This window comes from Halichoerus grypus, chromosome 2, assembly GCF_964656455.1.
Source record: "Halichoerus grypus chromosome 2, mHalGry1.hap1.1, whole genome shotgun sequence".
NCBI classification, from domain to species: Eukaryota; Metazoa; Chordata; class Mammalia; order Carnivora; family Phocidae; genus Halichoerus; species Halichoerus grypus.
Genome location: NC_135713.1, coordinates 145,282,539 through 145,309,488, shown reverse-complemented (window position 1 = coordinate 145,309,488; position 26,950 = coordinate 145,282,539). Strand labels below are relative to the sequence as shown.

The 26,950-nt window shown below is 43.5% G+C and overlaps 1 protein-coding gene across 7 annotated transcripts; it reads left to right on the top strand.

Annotated features, from left to right (window-relative positions):
- The first annotated feature begins 9,014 nt into the window (after window positions 1-9,014).
- Window positions 9,015-26,604, top strand: LOC118528008 (zinc finger protein 354A-like). Of its 7 annotated transcripts, none has more exons than XM_078067659.1 (6): window positions 9,015-9,184; window positions 10,245-10,330; window positions 13,599-13,725; window positions 14,457-14,552; window positions 16,568-16,807; window positions 17,367-17,419. In XM_078067659.1, exons 2-5 carry the CDS (start codon window positions 10,298-10,300, stop codon window positions 16,789-16,791), a joined length of 480 nt encoding a protein of 159 aa, XP_077923785.1. In that variant the 5' UTR covers window positions 9,015-9,184; window positions 10,245-10,297; the 3' UTR covers window positions 16,792-16,807; window positions 17,367-17,419. The 7 variants fall into 7 exon arrangements, with proteins under 7 accessions (XP_077923785.1, XP_077923784.1, XP_077923786.1 ...); XM_078067660.1 differs by lacking the exons at window positions 16,568-16,807; window positions 17,367-17,419 and adding exons at window positions 18,781-18,832; window positions 24,871-25,014 and having other exon boundaries at window positions 9,023-9,184; XM_078067658.1 differs by lacking the exon at window positions 17,367-17,419 and having other exon boundaries at window positions 16,568-16,954.
- The last annotated feature ends 346 nt before the right edge of the window (window positions 26,605-26,950 follow it).

Below are 26,950 nucleotides of genomic sequence, written 5' to 3'. Positions count from 1 at the left end.
TAGTTGCTCATAAGTCATAAAAGCATCAGTTTGTTATCTATAAAAAGGGCTGATTCTAAAACACTCATTTTAGATTAACATAACAATAAAAAAATTTTAAAAAAAATAAAAATAAAACACTCATTTTACATGCAACAAAAACTCAGGATAAGACATATTTGGATATTTGGATCTCCAGCAACCGCATGAGACAGTGCCCACCACAATAGTCTGGGAATTTCAGAGGACTTTAGAGCTGGCGCTACAAAGCATCAACTGCCCTCTTGGCCTCACATTAGAAGATACTAAAATTATTCCCAATTTACTGAGTCACAGAAAGGTTATTGTTACCAGGACTGTACAACTAGTAATTGTTGATTACGATATGGTCCTGTCTACTCTCAGGGTCATTAGTCATTACTGAGTTAGGTAATTTTCCCTCTATCCTAGGCTCAAGGCAATCCCTGGACCTCTCACAGATCAGAACCTTACCCCTACACTACTCCTCCCCCCGACTACCGTTCTATATTTTTGGTGCTTGGCTATTCAGTGTGAGTGTTAGGAAGCTTTAGATAGTAGCTAGACTTCCTCATGCAACTTTTGGTATCCCTTCAACTTTAAATGGGCTAAGAGAAACAGGTTCCCTCGATGCTGAAGTGTCCAGAGTTACTCTATCACCTTAGGGACATGAAAATATGAATTACAGGATTTGGGTGGGGACCCAGGACTTCTGACTTGAAGTCTAGAGTTTGTTCTACTCCATGAGGCCAAGCGTCCAAGAGTCCTAGCTTCTCCTACTCTACACCTGAGGGCTAGGAACCCGTAAGTCAGTTCCCACCTCCTCTTTCCTGGTGTCCAGAGGTCACTCCCCTGATCTCCAGTGGCCAGTCTTCAGGCCCCTCTCTGGCCTTCTTGCCTCTTGCTTCTCTCCTTTCTCAATCTCCTCTGATCTCATGGTTAATCAGTACTCTTTATACTCACCATCAGCTCCTCTCTGACTTCATCCCAATACTGACCAACTCTTACCTTGACCACAGCAACAGGCTTATGGTGGATCTGCCTGCTTCCCGTGTCTCCTTGCACTTATCTATCCTGCATACAGGATCTGTTTAATCCTCCTAAATCACTGATTGCACCCTGTTAGCCAGTCCTTATATCAAATATTGAAGAAGCCAGAATAAATCCAAATATTACTTTGGAATATAAGGCCTGACATGACTTGCCTCAAGCTGTCCCCACAATTTTGTCAACTCTCATATTCATCTGTTCCCTGACTTGTCTCTCCTTTCTCTTTCCTTCATTCATTCTCTGCTGGAAGACTCCGTTTTTTTTTCCCCCTGATTTTTAAAGACTCTAATAATTGTGCGTTTCCCTTAACTTCACTGATCACATCCCATAGGCATATATCGAGCACATAACTGTGCTTCTCAGATGTAGTAAATGAAATCCCTAATGTATATTGGTGCCAGTGGAAACCTGACTACGGGTGATAAACCTCATGTATCTTCCTGAACTGTGAGTTTGATTTGAGAAGTTTAGCGCAATATCGGTGTTTGAGATATAATAACACAGACCAATGTTGGTGTTTAAGGTTATAAGGCTCATTTAGACTCATCATATTCTTTGCATTACCCATATCTATCCACATGCACGTCTCACCTGGTTATTACATTACACACTTATTTCAAGAAAGTACCATAGATTATGCATGGGCATATCCCCTACAATGCTTAGTGGAGTTTTGTTCATCCCAAATAATCATGTGTTGACAAGTCATTGATAATGGGGTAGGCAAGTCTAATGGAAGACTGGAAAGTGAACATTCCTAGACACAAAAAATCAGAGCAGTAAAATGTTTACATCTAGGGAACTAGAGTACTGACAAATGTACTCCAGAACATGGAAAGATTTCACTGAATTCTGGGACCCAAATAGGCAGCAGGGTTGAATGGAAAATAGCCATGGTTTGGGATATAGTTTTATATTCCTCAGTCCCTCTCTCCCTCAATAATCAAAGGCTGGGTATGAGAAGGAGGATGAAGATAGAGGGAAGTCGATGAACATACTAGATGGTGCAGAGTCAAAGGGAAAATCACTCTCTATCCTCATGGTCCCCACCAATTCATCTTGGGGAGAAGTCGTCATTCACCATACAGCAAATTTGCCTTAAAGGAGAAAAGACTCTCTAAAATGTCAGCAGCATGGTATGAGCAGAAAGAGAAAATGCGTCCTTCTTGCTTGGACTGGCTATGGTATGAGAGGCTGTGTGCTGGTCAGTTCTACCCTGGCTTCAGGTCTTCAATCCTCCTAATTCTGGGGACCACCTTCTCCTGAAATCTTCACTGGCTTTTTGCATTACTTTTCATGGGCCAACTATATAAGGGGACTGTAGGGGCGATAAGGAAAGGAGTTTATTCCAGGGGCCTGGGCAGAATCAGCTTTTGTTGTGGTTTCCTGCATGTGAGGCACTCATAGGACATGAACTCATGAACTCATAAATTAAAGCTCAGCGTCATTTGCAGCCTCTAGTGCCCTCTTCCCTACTGAGGCAGGTGCAGGGCCAGGCTGGCAGAGTCCTCCCTGGGAGCAGCCAGGAAATCAGGACTGTGTCTGGGAATTCACCCTCCAGGGTCTGCTCTCTGCAGCTGGGGCCCCAACAGACACCATCCTTCTTCCTCATAGGCGACTTCCACCTCGCACTAATGAGCCACTAGGGGCCAGCTCTTCGCAAGCAATTGAAACAACTTGCAGAGAAAAGTTTGATTTTAGCTCATTGAATGTTGAAAGAGAGGCTCATTCCTCTTCCCAGCACATTTCCTCTGACACTGCTCTCCCCAGGGGAGCAGGGACCGCTCCATGTCATGGCCATTGCAGTGAGATGTCTTCCAGGTTCATGAAACCATCTCCCTCCAACTTGTGCTTCAAGTGTCTACTCCAAGGCCACGCCAGCCATGGAGTCTTCCAGGAGAGCCTGGTACTGTCTCTTAGGAGCTGAAGCCTTTCCCTGAGTATTGCAAGTCACCGTCCTGCCTGTAGGAACTTGTCGCCCTGTGCTTGAGGGCAGGAGCTAAGCTCCACATGGACTTTTGTCTCACAATGTCAGTCAGCCTTCAGCAGATGACTTTGTTCTGGCCACGAGCTTTTATCACATGAATATTAAAAACCAGTTCTCTAATTGATGAACTCTAACTCCTGGTTATCTAGGTTAACCTTTCATGTGTGAGCCACAAGGAGGTAATCAAGTGTCTTGCCAAACCCATTTCAGCACTAAACTTCTCAAATCAAACTTACAGTTCAGGAAGATACATCAGGTTTATCACCCATAGTCAGGTTTCCACTGGCACCAATATACATTAGGGATTTCATTTACTACATCTGAGAAACAGGCCATCTTTTATTTGGTCGAAACTTCAGGCATATGTTGACAGTCAAAAACCACTGATTCAGGCTCATCTTGAATTTTTTTTTAAGATTTATTTATTTATTTTTTTAGAGAAAGAGTGAGTGAGAGCAGGGGGAAGGGCAAAGGGAGAGGGAGAGAGAAGCAAACTCCCCACTAAGGTGTGAAGCCAGACATGGGGCTTGATCTCGCAAGCCCGAGATCAAGAGTCGGACACTGAACCGACTGAGCCGCCCAGCCGCCCGGCTCGTCTTGATTTTTAAATGTGACACAAGTAATATTTAGGCACATCCCTGCCCCCGCATCGTGGAGATATTTGCCAAGAAGGATGTGATGTTATTTTTGTTCCTTTTTAGGTCTTTGAGTATGGACATATAAATCACTTTTGAGCCAAGTTATGTGAACATGATCCAGACTTCCCATAAATGATGTTCAAATACAATCTGCCAGTTAATACCTTTCAGAATATGGTAGAAAGAGTAGTTTCTTGAAGTTGTCAGCAGACATGACATGTAGTCTAAGAAAGTAAGGAAAAGCTAAAAAAAAGGATGAGGGCGCAACAAAGGGAAAGAGCAGCTAACAAGAAAGAGTTCTCAATGGCCAAAGCTAGAACAATTCACACAACAAAATAAATAAAGTAGTACTGGATTATAACCCAAAGTATAAGATAAATATATATGAATCCATACTGATGAAAACAAATGATTGAATAAACAAATAAGTGGGGTGGGGGATAAATTTTCCTTACAGAAAAACTCCAAGTAATATATGTAGATACTTCTCCCACCCCTACCTGCCAAAAGGTGGAACTTAATCCTCTTCTCCCTCCTTCATGGTGGCTGGATTTAGGGACCTACTTCCAAGGGCGAGAATATGGAAAAGGAAAAATAATAACTTTAAAATAGAAAAACCTGGCAGATGATACTGCCTTAACCAAGTAATCAAGGTTAACATCATCACTGAAAGTCATGATGATATCAAGTGCTCCCTATATGATGTGATGAGAAGGGTCCTCCACCTCTGTGGGATTCTTCTCCCAAAGCCATGATAAAAGGTATAATCATGAGAAAAGGTATAAAACCCAAAATTGAAAGTCACTGTAAAAAATACTCTTCAGATGTGTAAAGGTCATGAAAAGCAAGGAAAGACCGAGAAACTGGTACAGACCAGAGCACAAATAAATGAAATAGAGACTAAAGAAAAAACAATAGGAATGACCAATGAAACCAAGAGCTGATTCTTTGAAAAGATAAACAAAACTGATAAATCTTTAGCCAGAATCATGAAAGAAAAAGAGAGGACTCAAATAAAGAAAATCAGAAATGGAAGAGAAGTTGCAACCAACACAACAGAAATACAAAGGATTATAAGAGAGTACTATAAAAAATTATATGCCAACAAATGTGCCAACCTAGAATGGATAAATTTCTAGAAACAGAAAATCTTCCAACACTGAATCAAGAAGAAATAGATCTATCTGAACAGACAATTACTAATAAAATTAAATCAATAATCAAAAAACTTCAAACAAACAAAAGTATAGGACATTTATTCTCTGAAACATTTAAAGAGTTAATATCTATCATTCTCAAGCTATTCCAAAAAAAACTGAAGAGGAAGGAACACTTCCAAATTCACTTTATGAGGCCAGCATTACCCTGATATCAAAACCAAAGACAACACACACAAAAAGGGAAATTACAGGCCAATATCCCTGATGAACACAGATGCAAAAATCCTCAACAAAATATTAGAACTGAATTCAACAATACATGAAAAGATGCTCAACATCACTAATTATCAGGGAAATACAAATCAAAACCACAACGAGATACCACCTCGAACCTGTCAGAATGGCTATTATCAGAAAGACAAGAAATAAAAGTGTTGGTGAGGATGTGGAGAAAAGGGAACCCTGTGCTCTGTTGGTGGGAATGTAAATTGGTGCAACCACTCTGGAAAACAGTACAGAGGTTCCTCAAAAAGTTAAAAGTATAAATACCAGGTAATCCAGCAATTCCACTCAAAGGGGAAAAGAACCCTCTAAATCAAAAAGTTATATGCACCCCCATGTTCATTTCAGTATTATTTACAATAGTGAAGAAATGGAAACAACTTCTGTGTCCAACAATAGATGAATGGATAAAGAAGATGTGGTATATGTATACAATAGAGTATTTCTCAGCCTTAAAAAATGTGTGGCAACATGGATGGACTTAGATGATATTATGTTAAGTGAAAGAAGTCAGACTACATTTATCACAATGATCCCTTCCTTATATAAATGTTGAATAACTATGCTTGTACACGTCAACTACACTTCAGTAAAAAAAAGAAAAAAACAACCAATTAACTATGCACTCTTGGGGAAGTCTTCATGTATTCACAGTCATCTGCAAATCCTCAAAAAACTCATGAAGGGGTATACCAGTGGGTACAGAATGTTTACAGCAGCACGATGTTTTTTCAAAAGTTTTTTATTGTGGTAAAATACAAGTAACATAAAATTACCATCTTAACCACATCAGTGGTCTTAAATTCATTCATAGTGTTGTGCAACCGTCCCACCACCCATCTCCAGAACTCTTCATCTTGCAGAACTAAAACTCTATTCCTGGCAACCACCGTTTTACTTTCCGTAGAGTCACACACTATTTGTTTTTTTGTGACTGGCTTATTACAGCAGCACGTTTTCTTAAAAATTATTATTACTCGGATCTGAAAATGAAAAACAAAAACAACAAACCTTGAGATACGCTCAGTATCTAGCCTATTGTGAGACCTTTGATTAATGTGAGACAAAGGATTTTTAGTTTGTTTCCTGCTTCTCGTTCCTCTGTGTCTCTTTTCTGGCCTTCTCATGGGTTACTCCAACATTTTCAGAATTCCATCCTGATTTATGTAGTGTTTTAGAGTATATCACTCTGTATAGTTTTTTCGGTTGCTCTAGATACAACAGTATACGTACATGAATTAGCAGTCAGCCAAGTGCAGAAACCCTACTTCCATTTAGGACCCTTTGCCTCCCCACTTTTAAAATATAATTGTCTTAAGTATTCCCACTGTATAGATGGAGAATATCAAATGGTATTCTTTTTGCTTCAACCATCATGTCTGATGTAAGACACTTGTAAGTAGGATAGTCTATTTTATAATATCCCATTTTTCCCATTCTAATGTTCTTTTCTTTCAACAGTTTTAAGCCTTTGTTGTTATCATTTACTTTGTTCAGAGTATTTCCTTTGGTTTTTCCTTAAGGATAGGCTTGCTGACAATACTCTTAGTTATCTTTTGAGAATGTCTTTATTTCCCTTTTATTCCTAAATATGTTCACTGGATAGAGAATTCACTGCTGATAGTTCCTTTCGTTCCACTTGAGAAAAATATGCAACTTCCTCTGGCTTCCATGGTTCAGATGGGGGCGGGAGGGTGGTTTCTCCACTGGTGTCTGGTTGAAGGAAGGTGGGTATTACCAACAAAGTTCTCTGTTTGGCCACCCTTTTCCTGGTTTTACTAAGGGGAACAGGCTTAGAGCTTTTTTGTTCTGTGTCTGTTGGAGGTTCTGGCATGGAAGCTTCTGGAACACATTAGCTGAAAGATATGGGAGGTGAGGAGAAAAAGGGAATTTACTACCATGTTGCTCCTCCGCCCTCAAGTTCTCACAGTTTGTCTTCTTTTTTTCACATTTTGGAGTCTTCCTATGCTTGTTTATTGATGCCCAAGGTTTTTTAGTTGTAAGAGGGATGACCTAGGAGGAATGGTGGTCACGTGTTTTGGCTCAAAACCCCTGATATAGAGTTTTTTCCAACATTTTATTATGAAAAATTTCAAACACAAAGTAAAATTGAAAGAATTTTACAGTCAACACCCATTTACTATCACCTAGATTCTACTATTAATATGAAAAGGGGTCTACCTCTCAACTTGAGTGGATGTTTTCAGGGGTTTTTTCTTTATGTGTTATTATTGGATTATACGTTCTAATTGCCTTTCTGTATATTTCACATTTTGAAAAGAATGAAAAATATGACTATTTTTGTTTCATACACACAACTGTGTGTAAGCACATATAATAGCATATATGAATAGATGTAATCAGTGTTTATTACTCTTTCTTCATTCCACATACTATGTGTAAATTTCTTATAATTTTATTTGCACAATCAGGTAAACAACAAAACATTTTACTCTTTCCAAAAATTATGCATATGCAGTATTGAAAAATGACCAAAATTTTGAACATTTCAATAAAGTACATATACACGCTATTTATATCAGAAAATATCCAAATGGCTCAATAAATATGAGATCATATTTAATTTCACAAGTACTCAAAATTAGATATAAAAAGTTTGCCCTCTTGAATAAATAAAAGTTTTTTTTTTTAAGCATTAAAAACAAAACACCCCCCCCCCAGAGTAGGCGTGGGTGTTAGGCACAGCACATATCATCGCCAACTGCTCATGGAAATAAAAATTGTAAAAGCTTCCAGGAAGGCAACTAGGCAAGGGGAGCAGAATGCCACCAGTCCTTGATCCAGCCATTCAATTCAAGAAATTTAAACTAAAGAAAATAATCTTCAAAGATATAGGTACGAGAATATTAATGGAGCAAAAAACTGGAAAAAATATAACAATAGGCATTAAATAAGCTTAATTTAGTTAAATATATTTAACTAAAAAATTTAAGTAGCCAAAATGGGATGCACTGAAGTCATTCAAAACATTACTGGCGGAGAGTCTCTACTGGCAAATTCAAATGCTCAAGGTACATTCTCAAGTGGGGAAAACCCCAAACTAAGCCGCACCTGCTCTCTGCAAGCTTCCGTTTTGTTAGCAGGGGGCTGGCAGCGATGGAGATTAATGTGGAGTCCGAGGGGCTGTTCACGGATGTTCACCAAAACGTTAACCACTTCTGGGCCGTGGCATCGGGTGCCTTTTTCTTTTACTTTTTCTCTATTTATAAAACCTTCTCAATGGGACGTGCTCGTTCGGAAGACGAGAGAACCACTGGCTCCCTCCGCGCCTGGAGCGCCCCTTCCCGGCCCCGCGGCTCGGCTGCCGGGGGACCCACTCCCACTCGGGGACGCGCCCAGACCCACCACGCTGCTTCCCTTTCGTTTTCCCCATGACGCTTCCCTTCTAAAATGTTACGGAATTGCGTTCACGGCTTACTGTCCGCTCCCCGCCAACGCCCCCAAGAAGTTCTCGGAAGCAGCGACCTCTGTTTTGTTCACGGACCGATCTCCAACCACCTACGGCAGCGCTTCACGAGCCTCAATTCAGCAGGTGCTCGAGACGCTCCGGCTGAGTCACGGAAGGGGAAGTAGGTTTGCTCTCGGCGGTCGTCTGCTTGCCTTACCATCATTCATGCAGACGCACGGCCACAAGACACTGCCCTCGGCGACCCTGCGTTCCCGTCACCGGGACCCAGAAGCCAGAGTCCTCGCAGCCGAAGGGGTGCGACCACGAGCCGGGCAGCGGGAGCTGGGCACGCGACAGGCTCGCCCGGCCCCCGCCTCGCCGACGAGAGCGGAGAACTACACTTCCCAGAATACTTAGGACCTCGCGTGGACTACATTCCCCAGGGGCATTAGCGGCCATCCCCAACTCGCCCCCCCGCCCCGCCTCTCTAGACAGGCAGCCGGCTTTTGCAGCCAGCGGCTCGGGGCCTGAGTTCAGCCCAGGCATCGCCCGGGGAGGGGTCCCGACCCCAGGCCGCTGTCCGCCGGGGCAGTGCCGGAGCCTCCGCCTGCGGAGCACGGCCGGGGAGGCGCAGCCCCCGGAACCCCGGGGCCTGGGCGAGGTGAGCGGCGGAGGGTCGGCGGAATGCGGGACGGAGGGAGGACCGGGGCCTCGGGAGGATGCGGCGCCGGGGCGCGGGGCACAGGCCCGAGGGGCGCGAGCGGGGCCTTTGCGGGCGCGGGCGGGGGCGGAGGGCCGGCACCCCCGATGCGCCCGCCTGCCCCGCACCGCCGTCCCGCGGACGCGCCCCTGACCGCGGCAGGTCGGGCACTTGTCCCCGCCGGCCCAGGCCCCGGGCGCCCTCCTGCTCCCTCCGGACCCGTGCCCAGCGCGCTAGCTGCCGGGCCCCGCGCGCGTGTGGCTCTGCCACCGGCTGTCAGTGAACGGGAGGAACTGTTCCCGCCCCTCCCGGCGCCGCTGCCCTCCCGGGCTGCGGGCGCCCAGGTGTGTTTTCTGCCAGAAGTGAGTTGCCGGCCTCCCCCCACGGCAGAGCCCGGACGGGAACCCAGGTCTTCGGCTCCTGTGCCTGCTCCTCTGGACGGCAGCCCTCTGGCCGCCACGGGAGAGCTGCTGTCACCCCTTCCCGAAGCACTTTTCTCTGGAAGCCTGGAAGGAGATTCCTTGACAGGAGGGGGAGGACTCGGGGGGGGCAGCTTGGGGTGGAGACAAGTTGTCCCCTGCGGGCAGTGAGGTCAGAGCAGGCGCTCTGGGCGCGGTACGGACCCCGGCGCAGCCTCGCGGGTGTGCGCCCCGGGCCGAGCGGCTCCGGCTGTGCGCTCAGTTTCCTGAGCTGTAACCGGGCGCGGACAATGGCAGCGGGGCGGCGGGACTGAGCGTGTGGGCGGCGCCTGGCCCGGGGAGGGTCAGTGAGTTATTGCGGCCGCTACTGCAGCTGGAGTCCTACGTCCTTTTCCTCTGAGCCGCTCGGCCAAGAGGGGGGTCCCGGACCCCTGGGCCTGGCCCTCGTCTCTGGGCCTGTCTAGCCCCAGCTCCTTCGGACTTCCCTGTCCGAGGGCTCGTGGCCTCGTTCTCGGGCGGTGTAAGGATTTCAGAGCTGGTGATTCTCAGGGGTGGAAAGCACAAGGGGCTTCTCCCTCCTGGCTCCCTATTTCCTCTTCCAGATCTGCCTTCTGGAGACCCCACCCGTCCTCTCAGAAGAGCCCAGAAAGAAGATATGGCTCTTGGACCGAGGGAAGCAAGGTCTCGAGTGAGTTCATTGCCATCTCAGGTCTTACAGATAGAGAGATCGATTGATTGATTGATGGGTTGGTTGATTGACTTACTCGCTTACTTACCCTACCCTTAAACTGAAGTTCTCTACTCAATACAGTTTTCTCCAGGATTTGGAGACCTAGCCCTTTTCTCCTTGAAGAGTTGATCCACCCAGGTGGAGGGTGGATTCTGTAGGCAATGTTTGCCTCCTCCCTGCCAATCCATGTCTAGTCTACCTCATGGGGTAGGTGACAGGGTCAGGTGAGTTAGTGCATGGAAAGTGTTTAGATCAGGGCTGGGCACTAGCAGATGCCCAACATGGGGTGGTTGTGGGAGCTGGATGATGTTACTGTAGTAATAATACCACTCATGCCGACAGATGGGAACGGCTGTACCGTGCTGCTAGGACTTGTCCTTTCATTGCTCATCTTCATCTGACAGTAACAGTTAATGCTGCTGGGGGTCGGCCTGAGGGCTTGGCCTTTGTTCTCACTCTCACGCCAGCACAGCAGTGATCATCCCGGTGTTACACATGAGCAAACTGAAGCTCAGAGACGTCCATTAACCTGAATTCCAACCCCAGTGTGTCTGGCTTCTGGGTCCAGGCTCGTCACTGCCCAGCCATTCCCCTGGTGCCTCTTTCAGAACCCAGGGCAGCCCCAGCCCCGGGTTCCCAGAGCTCTTCTCCGCTGTCATGTCTTTGGGCCCATGAATTGCGGTGGTGGTTGATCTTCGGGCTGGGGCCGGCCAGTGCATATCTGGGCTGCTTTTTTCTAAAGCTTTCCTCTTCCATTCCCACAGAGCCACGCTGCTCTCGTGCCCAGAATCTTCTCCATCCCTGCAGAGGAGCTAATGCATGCGGCATTCTCCCTAACCTCACCTGCTCCCCTATGTCCGTACTGCGTGGGCTTGCGTGTAAAGCTCAGTGACAGGCGTTTAAGACCAGAGAGAGAATATACTGAGTGCTGGGTTAACAGAAAACTTTAATCATTGTCCTGCCTCTGCCACTGATAAAGTATGTGACCTGGGGTCTTGGCTGCTCTGGACCTTCTCATCCTCATCTCTGAAGTGAGGATTGAGCCGGGAGATGGTGTATGGCCCTGTCCAGCTACACATTTTTCTTTCATTGATCCAATTATTTTGTGTGTTTATCTTGTCTGCCAGCTGGATTGTAAATTCTTTGAGAGCAAAAATTATCTCTTATATTCCTCCCCAATATGTAAATAATTTACTGTTTTTCTTACCAGAAAGATATTGTAGGGGCACCTGGGTGGCTCAGTTGGTTAAGCGACTGCCTTCGGCTCAGGTCATGATCCTGGAGTCCCAGGATCGAGTCCCGCAGCGGGCTCCCTGCTCAGCAGGGAGTCTGCTTCTCCCTCTGATCCTCCCCCCTCTCATGCTCTCTCTCTCTCTGTCTCATTCTCTCTCTAAACTAAATAAATAAAATCTTTAAAAAAAAAGATATTGTATAATCATGGTATAAATTTTAGAGTATAAAATATGTACATATATATGCATTGATGTATATATGTATGTGTGTGTATTTGTGTGTAGAGTTGACCCTTGAGCAACACAGGTTTGAACTGGGTAGGTCCACTTACACGTGGATTTTTTTCAATCAATACAGTACAGTACTGTAAATGTATTTCTCTTACAGGTTTTTTTTTTTTTTTTTTGGTTTATTTTTTGAGAGAGAGTGCAAGTAGATGAGGGGGGACAGAGAGAGAGAGAGAATGAATCTCAAGGAGATTCTGTGCTGAGTGCAGAGCATGATGTGGGGCTTGATCTCATGACCCTGAGATCATGATCGGAGTGGAAATCAAGAGTCAGATGCTAACCGACTGAGCCACCAAGGTGCCCCTTATGATTTTCTTAATAACATTTTCTTTTCTCTAGCTTACTTTAGTGTAAGAATATAGTATATAATACATATAACGTGCAAAATATGTGCTAATCAACTGTTTACATTATTGGGAAGGCTTCCAGTCAACAGTAGGCTATTAGTAGTTATGTTTTTGGGGAGTCAAAAGTTATATGTGGATTTTCGTCTGTGTGCGAGGTCAGTGCCCCTAACCCCCTCCTTGTGCAAGAATCAGCTGTATATTTTTTTTCATATATTCAAAAGAAAGTAGAATCACCCTTAACCCCACCATCTGGAGATAATCACTGTCAATCATTTTGTTGTGTATCCCTTAGCATATACATATATATGCACACACATATATTTATACATATATATACATATATATGTAATTTTTTATCAGAATTGAGTACAAACTACACACTGATATATAACCTGCTTTTTGTATTTAACATTATCTTGGGTGTCTTTTTAACAAACATTGACCTAACCATCAGTTGTGTTGGTTGCATAGTATTTTATATTGAATATGATAATAGCTAACATCTGAAGCTTTAATATGACCCAGACATGGTATTAATTACACTGTGTGGGTTATCTCATTTATTTAATAGCTCTATGTGGTAGGTTCTGAGAGGCATTTTTGCAGAATGGTTAAGAATGGAGCCTTGGTCATGTACCTGGATTGGAATCCCAGGTCTACCACTGACTAGCTATGGGACTTTAGGCAAATTTATCCTCTCCGTGGCTGTTTTCTCTCATGTAAAATGAAGACACTGATGAATCTTCTCTTAGAGTTGTCGTGATTTTTAAATAAAGATTATATTAAAGATTAATAGAAAGTTCTAAGGATTGTACCTGGCCTGTGTAAAGCATTCAGTAGAAGAGAGAGATTTCAGTTTCCATTATTTCCGTCCTCCAGCTTCAGTGAGCACTCAGATAGTACCTTCCATTAGTGACCCTACCCTTCATCATCCGTGATGACTTAGCTTGTTTCTAATTTTTTGCTATTACTAAAACCATGATAAATGCTCTGTGTGCATTTTTGTGTACTGTTCATTATAATAGAAATATAATTGGTGAGTTAAAGAATAAACATCTTTTAAAGCTTTTGATATGTATTATCAAATCACCATCAGCAAGATTATTCTAATTAACACTCCAGTGGTCTTAATTCCTCCCCACATCTCCTTATGGTAGTTAACACAGGGCCTGGTGAATACTTCATGCTGCTCAGTATGTATTTGTCACTGGCCGATGGGTCATTAAACAAATGACCTGACATCTTCAGAAACCAGAATGACATCAGAAGCCTTTCGTGGCAGCCCGTCTACTCCCCCCTGCTACCTTCACTCTGTGTGGTGGGAGGTCCTGGGTGAGCCAGGATGGCTTGTCATTACAGGTGTCGGTGACCTTTGAGGATGTGGCTGTGCTCTTTACACGGGATGAGTGGAGGAAGCTGGGTCCTTCTCAGAGAAACGTGTACCAGGAAGTGATGCTGGAGAACTACAGTAACCTGGTCTCACTGGGTAAGGGAATTTTCCCTGTAGATGAAAAGGTCAGACGTTAGCATAAGTCAGCACCTGCCTCCCTGCATAAAAGCCGTGGGTCATCAGGAACTTTTAGCTGAATTTTGCCTTAGGATTGTACACATTGTAAATAAATAAGTGTTTAAAACTTCTTTTCCCCTATAGGCATGGATTTGTCCCATGCATGGGACAGTTAACATACTTGCATGTTAGAAATTCCCTCATAGTTCAGGCAACATTTTCCTGCTGATCTTGTTTGCTCAGCTCACAGCAGAGAGCATCCCCCAACCGTCTTCATTAACCTGCCGCCAGCCTTTCCCAGTTCTCCCTTCCTGCCTGACGAACGTTGTATAATCCACCTTTGAAAGGGAGTCAGAGAGCACTTTCTCATTTTGAACAGGGCACTTGGTACACAGTCTCTCGGTATGGGTACCTGTTTACAAATATTTAGTCTTTACATTAACGTATTCCCTCTCCTGTAGAAAGCCATGGATACTCTAGTAATCAAAGCTGCATGTTTATCGTATTTCTCTAACCTACAACAGCTAATTACATAGCCACGCCCTACAGGTCCCTTGCTTTTCCCCTCACAAAGGCCCTCACATCGCGGGGGCATGGCTCGAGCACCCCACCGAAGCTCATTGTGTCGTCCCCTGAGTTTTCCGCTCAGATCCGTGATGCCTCTTTCGAGTCAAAGCAAAACCAAGTCTTTTCTTTTTGTCTCTGAGCAGGACTCCTGTTTTCCAAACCAAAAGTGATCTCCCTGTTGCAGCAAGGAGAAGATCCCTGGAGGGTAGAGAAAGAAAGTCCTGGAGGCCCCTCTCTAGGTGAGTGGGTGGGACCGAGGGGCCGGGAATGGGCTCAGGCAGCAGTCTGGGTGGTAAGTGGATGGTGCGGCTTGGAGATGTGGTTCGGGAAAGTTTCCCCTGGGTCTCTGTCCTCGGGAAGTGGCGGAGAGGGGACGCTCGGGCCCCAGACGCAAGCTTCCTCTTATTCTCTGGTAGTCACTTGCCAATGAATCTCTCAGGAGCTCTTCTTACTCGCTCCTGTTTTCAGAGGAGGGCTGCACATCGGGGATTCAGTCAGCAAACGGCGTACTTAAGGAATGGCAGGGAATCCTTCTGACCGAGGCTCAGGGTACGTGAGAGAAGGAGCCGAGGAAGGAAACGGTGTCAGAAAGCTAGCCGGGCCGCGGTACAGCGGGCTTTGACAAGACCTGACATGGGACCGTCCCATGGAAATAAGGAGTTTCAGCAGATGCTGGAGTTCTTGGTATTTCAGGAAAGTTGGCTTAACTGTGAAACAATGGAAAGGTCCTCCGATAGTGGCGGGAGAAGCTGGGCGAGTCCCCGCTCCGACCCCGAGGGCCACCGTCAGAAAGGAGGGCAGCTGGTGTGGACGGAGCTGGGGCGGGGCGGGGGGGGGGGAACATCGTGCTGATGTGTCCCCGTTGCTGCTGAAGGGAGCGGACGTGGCTGTGCGGGTCTGGTGTGTGTGGAAGCGCAGATGGAAAGGCTGGGGACACACCTGAGCTGGTGCCAGGACCTCCACTGGGAATGGCATCGAGAAGGGGCGGGACGAAAGAGGGCTTCAGTTACCTGTAATCTTAGCATTTCATAGAGAATAGATTCGTGAAGTCCTTGTGCAGTTGGAGTTGAACACGCATGGTCACTTTGGAAGCCTTGTGGGGATAGATTTAAAGTGAGGGAAAACCCGAGGTGGAACCGTCCCGGAGACACTTGCAATAAGGTAGGTGAGACGTTTCCAGGGTCTGGACAAAGGCACGGGCAGTGGGGTCCAGGAGGGAAGAAGAGGGGCCCCTTTGTGAAGGGTGAAGGCCGAGTTCGCTGCGGGATGGGTCTCACTGGAGATGTGAGTGGAATGTTCGGGGAGAGATGCCGGCGGACAGTTGTATGATGTCTGTGGGAACTCGGAAGGGAGGTCAGGGAGCCGTCGGTACAATGGTGGCATCTGACGCCTCAAGCTGACCAGGCGAGGACACAGAGCAGAGGACAGAATGCCAGGAAAGCTCACCATTTACGAGGTGGGTTAGGAAAGAAGACTGGCTGAGCCTGAGAAGTCATCAGAGGAGAGAAACGGGAGAGGCGGCTTACAGGGAAGTTGGGGACGGAGAGCTGCTGAAAGGGGGACAATCCGGGTTCAGACCCGCACCCCCTGCTTTCCTGTCCCGTGATGGATGGTGCGTGAGCTCCATGCTGGGTCCTGGCGATGCGACACTGGACAGAAAGACACAGGTGCTGCTGATTGAAGGTCACAGTCAAGTGGGGAGACAGGTGATCGTGCACTGAGCGCATACGGGGTGGGGAATGACCCCACAGGAAAGATGCAGAGTGTGGGAGGGGCGGTGTGGGCAGAGGCTTCACCGAGGAGAGCGGGATCTGAGGCTGTGGAGCCTGAGTCCAGCCACAGGAAGGGGCCGTGTGAGTCCAGAGAGGGGAAGCCAGCATGTGCTGCCGGGAGCCAGGAGAGAGCAGCAGGGACCAGACCCCACTGAGCCGGGGCAGCCCAGGCACAGGATTTGGTCTGTGTCTGAGAGCCAGGCAGGGCACCTGGGGACTTGGAAGTAGCCTGACCACGGCCCCAGGTGTGAGAGCAGCCTGCAGGCCACGGGGGGCCTGTTGGTATGGAAGTGGAGGCTTGTCCCGGCTCTTGTCGGGTCCTGATGTGTCAGTGATGACCCTTCATCCCGTGGGCCCCACAGAGGAGCTGTAGGCCAGGCGGTCTCCTTCCCCAAGCCCCCAGGCCAGGGGAGCCTTCTTCCCACCAGACGTTGAGGTTTCTGCTGTGGGAACCACCCTTGTCTGTATGGCTGTCTTTTTAGCTCTGGTTTGGGAGAAAGACACGAAGTCTGGGAAGCTGGACGAGGCCGCCACAAAGTGCCCAGAGCAGGCGGGCATCAGGGAACCAGCCGAGGGTCGGCAGGGGCTTCCGGCCCGCTGGTGGCTGTGGGCCAAGTCTGGCACGAAAGATCAGAGGAAGAGAAGGAAGGATCTTCCCCTTTCCCCACGCCTCGGGAGCCTCTCATCCATGAATGCATCTCTCTGAGTGAAGCGAGTCTTGGGTGGGTCAAGGGGAGTAGGAAGTGTGACTGGGGTCCAGAGCTATGCAGAGAGGCGCTGGGGCCATGGGGGAATGGGGCTGGAGTCCTCCACCAAGCCTCCTCCTCGGGCTCCGGGAGACATCCCTGAGGGTGGACCACGGAGGGGGGCGGGGGGGGGGGCGTCTGAAGGAAGGACAGCACGGCTGAGCAGTATGTGCGTGTGTCTCTGGACGGGAGGCACCTCCTCTCCTTCCTCAGGGATGGCGGTCACCCGGGGCGCCCCGGGAGTGCCGGCGGCATGTGCTTGTCTGTCCCGCACCCCTGGCGAGTCTCCATCTGCCTGGACTAACGTGGCCTCAGAACGGCTTCCCTCCCGAAGGTAGCTCGCTTCCCTGCGAGCACGGGTGAAGGACCAGGGGGTTCTGGAAGTATCTCAGGTTGTTAACTCTAGACCAGAACCGAAACCTGCCCCTTGCACAGCCAGTGACAGAAAAGCCTGTGCTCCCAGGGTGGATTCCTGGCACCTCTAGTGGCCTCTGAAAGTCCTTTTTTTTTCTTTTTTTAATTATTTTTATTTCAGAACTATTCACAAATAGGAAAAACAAAGCAAAGAAAAACAAACGGTCATCCCCGGTATGTATGTTTAAAGTGAGAGATGGAAGGAGATGGCATGAAGAGTGTGCATCTCCTCTGAGTCCCTTGCTTAAGAAGTGAGCACAATTAAGGTGGTGCTTTTCCGGAAAAGTTGTAATGAGCTGATTAAACCAGCTTGTACATCATGAGTTGGCTTTATGCCCAAATGTGGAAATATTCCTGAAATCTAAAATTTAAAAATGCGGGGATGATCTGGGTGGACACTTAGCCTCCAATAAAAATGTGTTTTTCTTTCCCGTCATTTTCTCCTCCTTTGTCATCTCAATGCAAGAAGCCTGGTGGGCGGACTGGACCCGTGCCACGTGGTCAGCTGAGGGGTCACCTGGGGGCTGATCCCGTACAGAGGGCGAGGCATCTTTTTCTAACTGGCACAAAGGTGCTGCCCTTAGCAGCCCAGTGACCCAGCAGGTGGTGGTTTTAAAGAATGAATCTCTTAGGAGGTGAAAGCAGAGCCCGGGAACTCAGTAGGCCTCTCTAGTATGTTTGGTCAGTCTTGTCCTTGTCCCCTGCCGCCCCCCCCCAATATTCCTGCTGGCCCTACACCTCCCTCCTGCCGCCAACCTCTGTTCCCGTAGCTGCCAGAATGCTCTATTAAAAGGTAAATCAGGTCATCTCACTCCCCTTCATAAAGCCTCTCCTGGCTTCCTTCTTCATGGCAGCAAAGAGATGGCTCCCAGGATCTTGAACATCCTTGGTGGGGGCCTGGGTGGCTGAGTCGGTTAAACAGTTGAGCATCTGACTCTTGATCTCAGCCCAGGTCTGACATTGAGCTCCACACTGAGCAGAGCCTACTTAACAAACAGAAACATCCTTGGGTTATAATGTTCACAGAGGCTTTACAAGGTTTATATACCTTTCATATCAAAAGCATAGAGGAAGGATTTACACATACAAATTTTCTCAAAGAAATGCTTTGAGAAAAAGGTACAGAGCCCTCTTTCCCGTTTGAGGTCCCGCCACACTGTTTTCCAGAACAGGTGTACTGTACCTTCCCACCAGCCAAGTATGTACGGAGGTTCTGATTTACCCACAGCATTGACAAAACTTTTTATTGTCCTCTAATCATTTTTATTATGGTAAAATACAAATCATGTAAAATTTAACCATTTTGACTGTTTTTAAGTGTACAGTTTGGTGGCGTTAAGTTCATTCCTAGTGTTGTGCAACCATCCCCGCCATCCGGGTGCAGAAGTTCTTCATAATCCCTTCCCTTCCCTTCCCTTCCCTTCCCTTCCCTTCCCTTCCCTCCTCCTTCCCTCCTCCTTCCCTCTTCCTTCCCTTCCCTCCTCCTTCCCTTCCCTTCCCTCCTCCTTCCTCCTTCCGTGTTATATTAGTTTCAGGTGTACAATTTAATGATTCAACACTTCTGTGCATTACTCAGTGCTCATCATGGTAAGTGTACTCTTTAATTCCCATCAACTGTTTCACCCATCCCCCCACCCACCTCCCACCTGGTAACCATCAGTGTGCTCTCTACAGTTAAGTCTGTTTTTTGGTTTGTCTCTGTTTTTGATGGATAGCACGTTCTGTATGTATCCGTTAGATCTAGTTGGTTTATTGTGTTGTTCAAGTCCTTTATTTCTTCTTTTTGTCTGGTTGTTCTATTCCTTATTGAATGTAGGGTACTGAAGTCTCCAGCTGTTATTGTAGAACTATTTCTCCCTTCAGGTTTTTTTACATTTAAATTTTTTATTGTTATGTTAATCCCCATACATTACATCATTAGTTTTAGATATAGTGTTCCATGATTCATTGTTTGTGCATAACACCCAGTGCTCCATGCAGAACGTGCCCTCCTCAATACCCATCACCAGGCTAACCCATCCTCCCACCCCCCATGTGTTTTGAGAATGTGTTACTAGGTACGTAAATGTTTATAATTGTAATGTCTTCTTGCTGAATTGAACCTTTTATGAATATACATCATCCTTCTTTGTCTCTTACAACCTGTTTTCTAAAGTTTATTTTGTCCGATACTAGTATAACCACTCCACCTCTCTTTTGGTACTTCTATTTGCGTGAAGTTATCTTTCCATCTTCTCACTTTCAACCTATTTGTGTCTTTGGATCTAAAGTGAATCTCTTATTCAAACAAAAAGCAGACTCAAATACAGAGAATAAACTGGTGGTTGAGGTGGGTGGGGAGAGGGGTGAAATAGATAAAGAGGATCAAGAGTATACCTATTTTATGAGCACTGAGTAATGTACAGAATTGTTGAATCATTATATTGTATACCTGAAACTAACATACACTGTATGTTAGTTATACTTCAATAAAAAGAAAAAAAAGAAGTGAGTCTTTTATAGACAGCATATAGTTAGATTATGGGTTTTCCCCCATTCTGCCAATATCTGTATTTTGACTGAGAATTAGGCTAATGTTTTTATATTTGAGGTAATTACTGATATGAGGGACTTACTCTGCCATTTTGCCATTTGTTTCTATACACCTTATATCTTTTCATCTCTGATTTCCTGCATTACTGTCACCTTTTGTGTTTAGTTCATTTTTTGTAGTGAAACATTTTAATTCCCCTCCCATTTTATTATATATATTATATATATAAAATATATAATATATATAATAAGTATTATCTTTTTGGTTACCATTGGGATTATGTTTAACATCCTAAACTAATAACACTGATTTGAATTTATACTACCTTAAGTACAATAATGTACAAAATCTCTGCTTCTGTATACCTCCATCCTCATCCCCTTTCAGTTATGTCACAAATTGCATCATTATACATTGTGTGCCTAATTTGCATTTGTCTTTTAAATCATCTGGAAAATATAAAGTGGAGTTAAAAGCCAAATTTACACTAATACTGGTTTTTATATTGACCATGCATTTACTCTTACCAGAGATCTTTATTTTGTATCACTTTTCCTTGCATCCTTTCATTTCGACTTGAAGGACTCTCTTTAGTAATTCTTGCAAGGCAGGTCTACTAGTAATAAACCCCCTCAGCATGGGAATGTCTTAATGTCTTAATTTCTTTATCATTTTTGAGGGATGGTTTACCAGATAGAGAATTCTCTTTTTAGAGTTTTTTTTTTTTCTTTTAGGACCTTGACTATATCAGCTCGATACTTTCTGGCCTCCAAAGTTCCTGATGAGAAATCTGATAATCTTATTGAAGATCCCTTATATGTTATGAGTCTTGTTTCTCTCTTGCTGCTTTCAATATTCTCTTTTTGGCTTTGGGTTTTGACAGTTTGGTGATAATGTGTCTCAGTCTTGGTCTCTTTGACTTTATCCTTTTTGGAGTTCATTACACTTCATAAATTTGTAGATTCATATCTCACATCAAATTTGGGAAGTTTTCAGCCATTGTCTTCAAATGATCTCTGCCCCTTTTCCTTTTCCCTTTCAGGATTTCCACAATGCTATTTTGGTTCACTTGATGGTGTCCCACAGGTCTCTTAGGCTCTGTTCACTTTCTTCAGTATTTTTTGTTGTTGTTCTTCCTCAGACTCAGAATTTTAATGGCCTGTCTTCAAGTACACTGATTCTTCTGCTTGCTGAAATCTGATTTTTTAATCTCTCTAGTGAAATTTTCAGTTATTGCAGTTTTCAACTCCAGAATTTCATTTTGGTTTCTTTCTGTATTTTCTATCTCTTATTGATATTTTCATTTTTAAAATCATTTTCATGACCTTTACCCGTATCTTTCTTTAGCTCTCCTGAGCATCTTGAAAAGTGCTGTTTAAATGTTTTTGTGTAGTATGCCCACCATCTTCTCTTCCTCATAGATGTTTTTATCTATTTATTTTGTTGCTTTGACTGAGTCATATCTTTTATTTTAAGTGCCTTGTGATTTTTTTGTTGCAAACTAGACATTTGAATTTTATAATGTCATAAGTCTGGGAATTAGAATCTCCCCCTTCCCCAGAGTGATTTCCTTCTCATATATTTCCTTTTCACAAGGAGAAGGCTAGCTTAATTGTTTGATAAAGCCTCTTCCAGGCCTGAATCTCCTGACTATGACTTATCGTAGCGTCTGAACACTTTCATGTCATGGCAGCCAGGAGCATTAGAGAATAGCCTCGATTTTTAGCTGATAGAGAATCAGTTGAAATATTTATCAAATTTTAGTTTTAGGAAAAATTGGTTTGATTTCCAGCTTTATTACTATTAGGTATTTCAGTTTGGGTAAATCACTTAATCTTTGAGTCTAGTTTTCTCATGAAATGAAAATATTATGCTAAGCAATTCCCAAGTTTCCAGCTAGTCCTAGAGTTCTGTATTTCTACATAATTGAATTATTTTATCATGCTGTTGATGGGGAGTATGACTAATACTATTGAAGCTACTAATTTTATGTCGAGTTTTAAAGTCCATAATTGTTATCTTTGGAAAATATTATTTGACCTACAGTATGTCCAAATCAATTCAGTAAAATCACTTTATAACAGGGAAAAATGGTAGTTGTATATATGAATACATATATTTTTATATAGAACTGATTTTTTTATTGTTGTCAGGTGTCTTTGTGCCATGGACCAGCCTGAGATATAAACTAAAGGTTTTCTCATGTCTTTTCCAAGCCTTTATCTTTCCCTTGGCATGTATGGTGACTTTCTAAATTTCCCATGTATGTGGTTACTTTTGAATGTCCTTGTACTTAAATATGTGGTTCCCCAATGTGGGAAAAAGGTAAAATGTGAGCGTGAGAGGGTAGAGGGAAGACCGGCCCTGTCCCTTAAATCCCCTGGCAGCTGCTTCAGCCAGTGGGGCAACAAGGGCAGGTTGCTTTTGTATCTGCACCTCCATGCCCCCAAGAATACTCCTCCGTCAGAACCCAGATCTACAATTGAACAGCAAGGCTCTTGTCACCTGCTCCTGCGAGCAACCTAAGGACTGTCAGTACAGCTGCCTGCCCTGGGGCTGGGGGCTGGGGCACGGTGGCTGCCAGTGACTGAAATTACCTGTAATTTATCAACCAGGCTTTCCCCTAGAAGCTGCCAGCCTTCAGGTAGATTCTACAGTTTCAGAATTATTGGAGCAGCCAGATTCTGCCAGTTCAATTGTTGTCTAGGTGGGGAAACAGAATCCTGGAGCTTCCTACTCTGCTATCTTCCTTCATATCTACTTTTCCCTCTCTTAACTCACATTTATTTTACAAGTTTTGGCATTTTCCTTCTTCTTTCTCAAGTAATGTTGAAGATGAAGATTTGGATAGAAGTCTCACAGTTAGCTGGGTGGGGGATGGTCTAAGTGGGTGATGGGTGGGCACTTGTTATGATGAGCACTGGGTATTATATGTAAGTGAAGAATCACGAAATTCTACTCCTGAAACCAATATCACACTATATGTTAACTGACTAGAATTTAAATAAAAATTTCAATAAACAAACAAACAAAGAAGTCTCACAGTTATGAAGTTATTTCTTATCATTTGGGGAAGTAATTTTGATAGTTTGCTTACTATCCACCTAACATTGTCTTTAGTTACCCAGAAGGCTATGGTATTTACTATTTAAACATAAGTTTTATCATTCTGTAAGTATTCTTATTTTCTACTTAGAAAGTATTTTTTAAAGTGAAAGTAGTTTTTAAAGATCTTTTCCTTTGTAATATTGATATGTTTAAATTCATGTGCAGAAACCTTTTAAAATTGCAAGTTTCTTATTAGATATGATCTTTAAGAGGAAAAAGATTAACCTACTCAATCTTATTGCAAGGACTGACAGAAAATGGAAGACTTAATTTTTAGTTTTATTATGAAAACTTTAAGCATATATATATGTATATATATATATTATATGCATATTTGAAACATTTTGGATTGTCACAGCTTGAGGAAGGGTGCGAGTGGTAGAAAGGGTAGGTGGTAATACACAGGGCAGCCCTACAGCAAAGAATTATCTGTCCTCAAATGTAAGCTGAGGTTAAAAAATCCTGACCTCTATACAGGACTTAAAATATCTTTACATATTTTCTTTAAAATATCTTTATATTTTTGGGCGCCTGGGTGGCTCAGTTGGTTAAGCGACTGCCTTCGGCTCAGGTCATGATCCTGGAGTCCCTGGATCGAGTCCCGCATCGGGCTCCCTGCTCGGCAGGGAGCCTGCTTCACCCTCTGACCCTCCCCCCTCTCATGTGCTCTCTCTCTCTCATTCTCTCTGTCTTAAATAAATAAATAAATAAATCTTTAAAAAAAAAAAAATAAAATAAAATAAAATATCTTTATATTTTTATAACACTGAGTTGTTCTATCCAAGAATAGGAAAGGCTGTTCCATTGTTCAGATGTACTTTAATGTCATTCAAGACTGTTTTAAAATTTTCCTCATATAAGTTTTTTTATGTTTCTTGTAAATTCATTCCTCCAATTCTTTGCTAGTGTCAATGAAGGTTATTGACTTTAGCATGTTAATTTCATATCCTGCTACATCACTGATCAAGTTTTATCATTGATTTTCTGGAGTTATGTAGACAGGGTATTATAACACCAGCAAATAGAGGTAGTTTTATTTCCTCATTTCCTCTTTACTCATCCTTGTGCATCTAATTGGTTTTTCTTATGTAACTGAATTGATTAAGACATCTAGTAGAATGTGAATAGAAGTGAAAATAATGGGCATCCTTGTCTTGTTCTTTTTTTTTTTAAGATTTTATTTTTAAGTAATCTCAACGTGGTGCTCAAACTCAAAAACCCAAGATCAAGAGTCACGCTCTACCTACTGAGCTAGCCAGGCACCCCTTGTTCTTGATCATAGTGGAAATGCCTCTAGTCTTTCTTCATTAAATAGGATACTGGTTTTAGGACTAAACTATATGTATTTTAGCATATTGAGGAAGTATCCCTCAATTCCTATTTTCTTGAATGTTTTTACTATCAGTGGTGCTGAATTTTTTTGAAGGTTTTCTCATTGTCTCTAAATATACTCATAATTTCCCCCCTTAGGTACGTACATTATAATATACCTTAGTAAGTGGTATAATAAGGGGAACGGATTGTTGGAGCTGGATTCACCAAAGGGTACACAGAGCAATTAACACTGGAACTGAGTCTGAAGGCTACAGAGAAGTTTGGTGTGTAGAAAAAGGAGGAATGATATTCAACATTAGAAATAATTACATAAATGAGAACAATGTCATATAAATAATGTGTAAGTCTGTCATAGGCTTTGGATACCAGACTGCACTTAATTCATACCCTCCTAATCCTGTCTCCCCGTTCATTCTTCTGGTCACTCATACACTTTCGCCTTCCTTAAATTAGCTTCCTTTATTCTTTTAGTCACGCTGTCCTTCTGCCCTCTTCCATTATTGTTTTCTATGTGTTACTTTCCTATTTACTCCTCTTGCTAGTATCTATTAGAAAGCAAGCCCTTATTTAAATACCATTAATATTTATTCTTTCTACACATTAAGTCTCAGCCAATCATGTGAATCATTAGTGATTTTTTGTTTTCCAGGATGTAAGAGCAGTCCTAAAACTACAAAGTCAACTCAAACCCAAGATTCATCATTTCAGGGGCTAAGAAGGAAAAGACTCAAAAGGGATGAACCCTGGAATTTCATATCCGAAAAACCCTGCATATATGAAGACAGATTAAAGAAACAAAAGGACAAAAAAGAAAGTTTACAAATAATTTCAATCACCCATACAAAAATCCTCACTGTAGAAAGAAACCATAAAAATATTGACTTTGGCCAAAATTTCAGCCTGAAATCAGTCTTTGTTAAGCAACAGAGGGTTGCTAGAGAAAAAACACCCTCAAAATATGAAATACAAAGAAATAGTTTCAAGCAGAATTCAAACTTACTTAACCAACCAAAAATCAAAACAGCAGAGAAGCGGTATAAATGTAGCATATGTGAAAAAGCTTTCATTCACAATTCTTCCCTTCGTAAACATCAGAAAAACCACACTGGAGAGAAATTATTTAAATGTAGAGAATGTTTGAAAGCTTTCAGCCAAAGTTCAGCTCTCATTCAGCATCAAAGAACTCATACTGGAGAGAAACCCTACATCTGTAAAGAATGTGGGAAAGCTTTCAGTCATAGTGCATCCCTTTGTAAACACCTAAGAACCCACACTGTGGAGAAATCCTACAGATGTAAAGAATGTGGTAAATCCTTCAGCAGAAGGTCTGGCCTTTTTATACATCAAAAAATCCACGCTGGAGAAAATCCCCATAGATACAATCCAGGTAGGAAGGCATCCAGCACATCCCTTCCCGGATGTCAGAGAATTCATCTCAGAAAGAAGTCCTATTTATGTAATGAATGTGGCAACACCTTTAAGTCTAGCTCATCCCTTCGTTATCATCAGAGGATTCACACGGGAGAGAAACCTTTCAAGTGCAGTGAATGTGGGAGAGCCTTCAGTCAGAGTGCATCTCTTATCCAGCACGAAAGAATTCACACTGGAGAAAAGCCCTATCGGTGTAATGAATGTGGAAAAGGTTTCACTTCTATTTCAAGACTTAATAGACACCGGATAATTCATACCGGTGAGAAACTGTATAATTGTAATGAATGTGGCAAAGCCTTAAGTTCTCACTCGACGCTTATCATTCATGAAAGAATTCACACTGGAGAGAAACCGTGTAAATGTAAAGTGTGTGGGAAAGCCTTCCGACAGAGTTCAGCTCTCATTCAACATCAGAGGATGCATACCGGAGAAAGACCCTATAAATGCAACGAGTGTGGGAAAACATTCAGGTGTAACTCATCCCTTAGTAATCATCAGAGAATTCACACAGGAGAGAAACCGTATCGATGTCTGGAATGTGGGATATCTTTCGGCCAAAGTGCAGCTCTTATTCAGCATCAAAGGATTCATACAGGAGAAAAACCCTTTGAATGTAACACATGTGGGAAAACTTTTAGACAAAGCTCATCACTTATTGCCCATCAGAGAATTCATACTGGAGAGAAACCATATGAATGTAATGCATGTGGGAAACTATTCAGCCAGAGGTCATCCCTTACTAATCATTATAAAATCCACACTGAAGAGGATTCCTTGAAAGCAGATTTGCATGTGTGAAAGCCTTAAACCAAAGCTCAGCAGAGTATACATACTTGAGATTGATTTAATAAATGTCATGAACATGAGAAAACTTTTAAATTTTAATTTTGTTTCATCAGATATTAAATTCTAAGGATAAAAAGCTCTATGTGATAAATATGTGGAAAACTTTCGTACCTGTCAGTCACTTTTTAAAATATCCTAAGACAAGGAAATCACAATTGTAATTTGATTGCAAAATCACAGTTTTGACCATTTGTAAGATAAAAGGTGGGGTTTTTCTATCTCTTTATACAGCATTATACACTATATGTGATATGTAAACATGAGAAAAATCTGGGTGTAGGAGTGCTGGATTTCTCCTTAGAAAGACACCAATTGTATAAGCCAGCAGCATATTTATTAGAACTAACATTTTAATAGCAAACAGAACTGATCTTAAAATATATGCATATGTAGACCAAATAATAGATTAAAAAAAAAAAAAAAACCTGCAAACTACCTCAGTCTCTGGAATT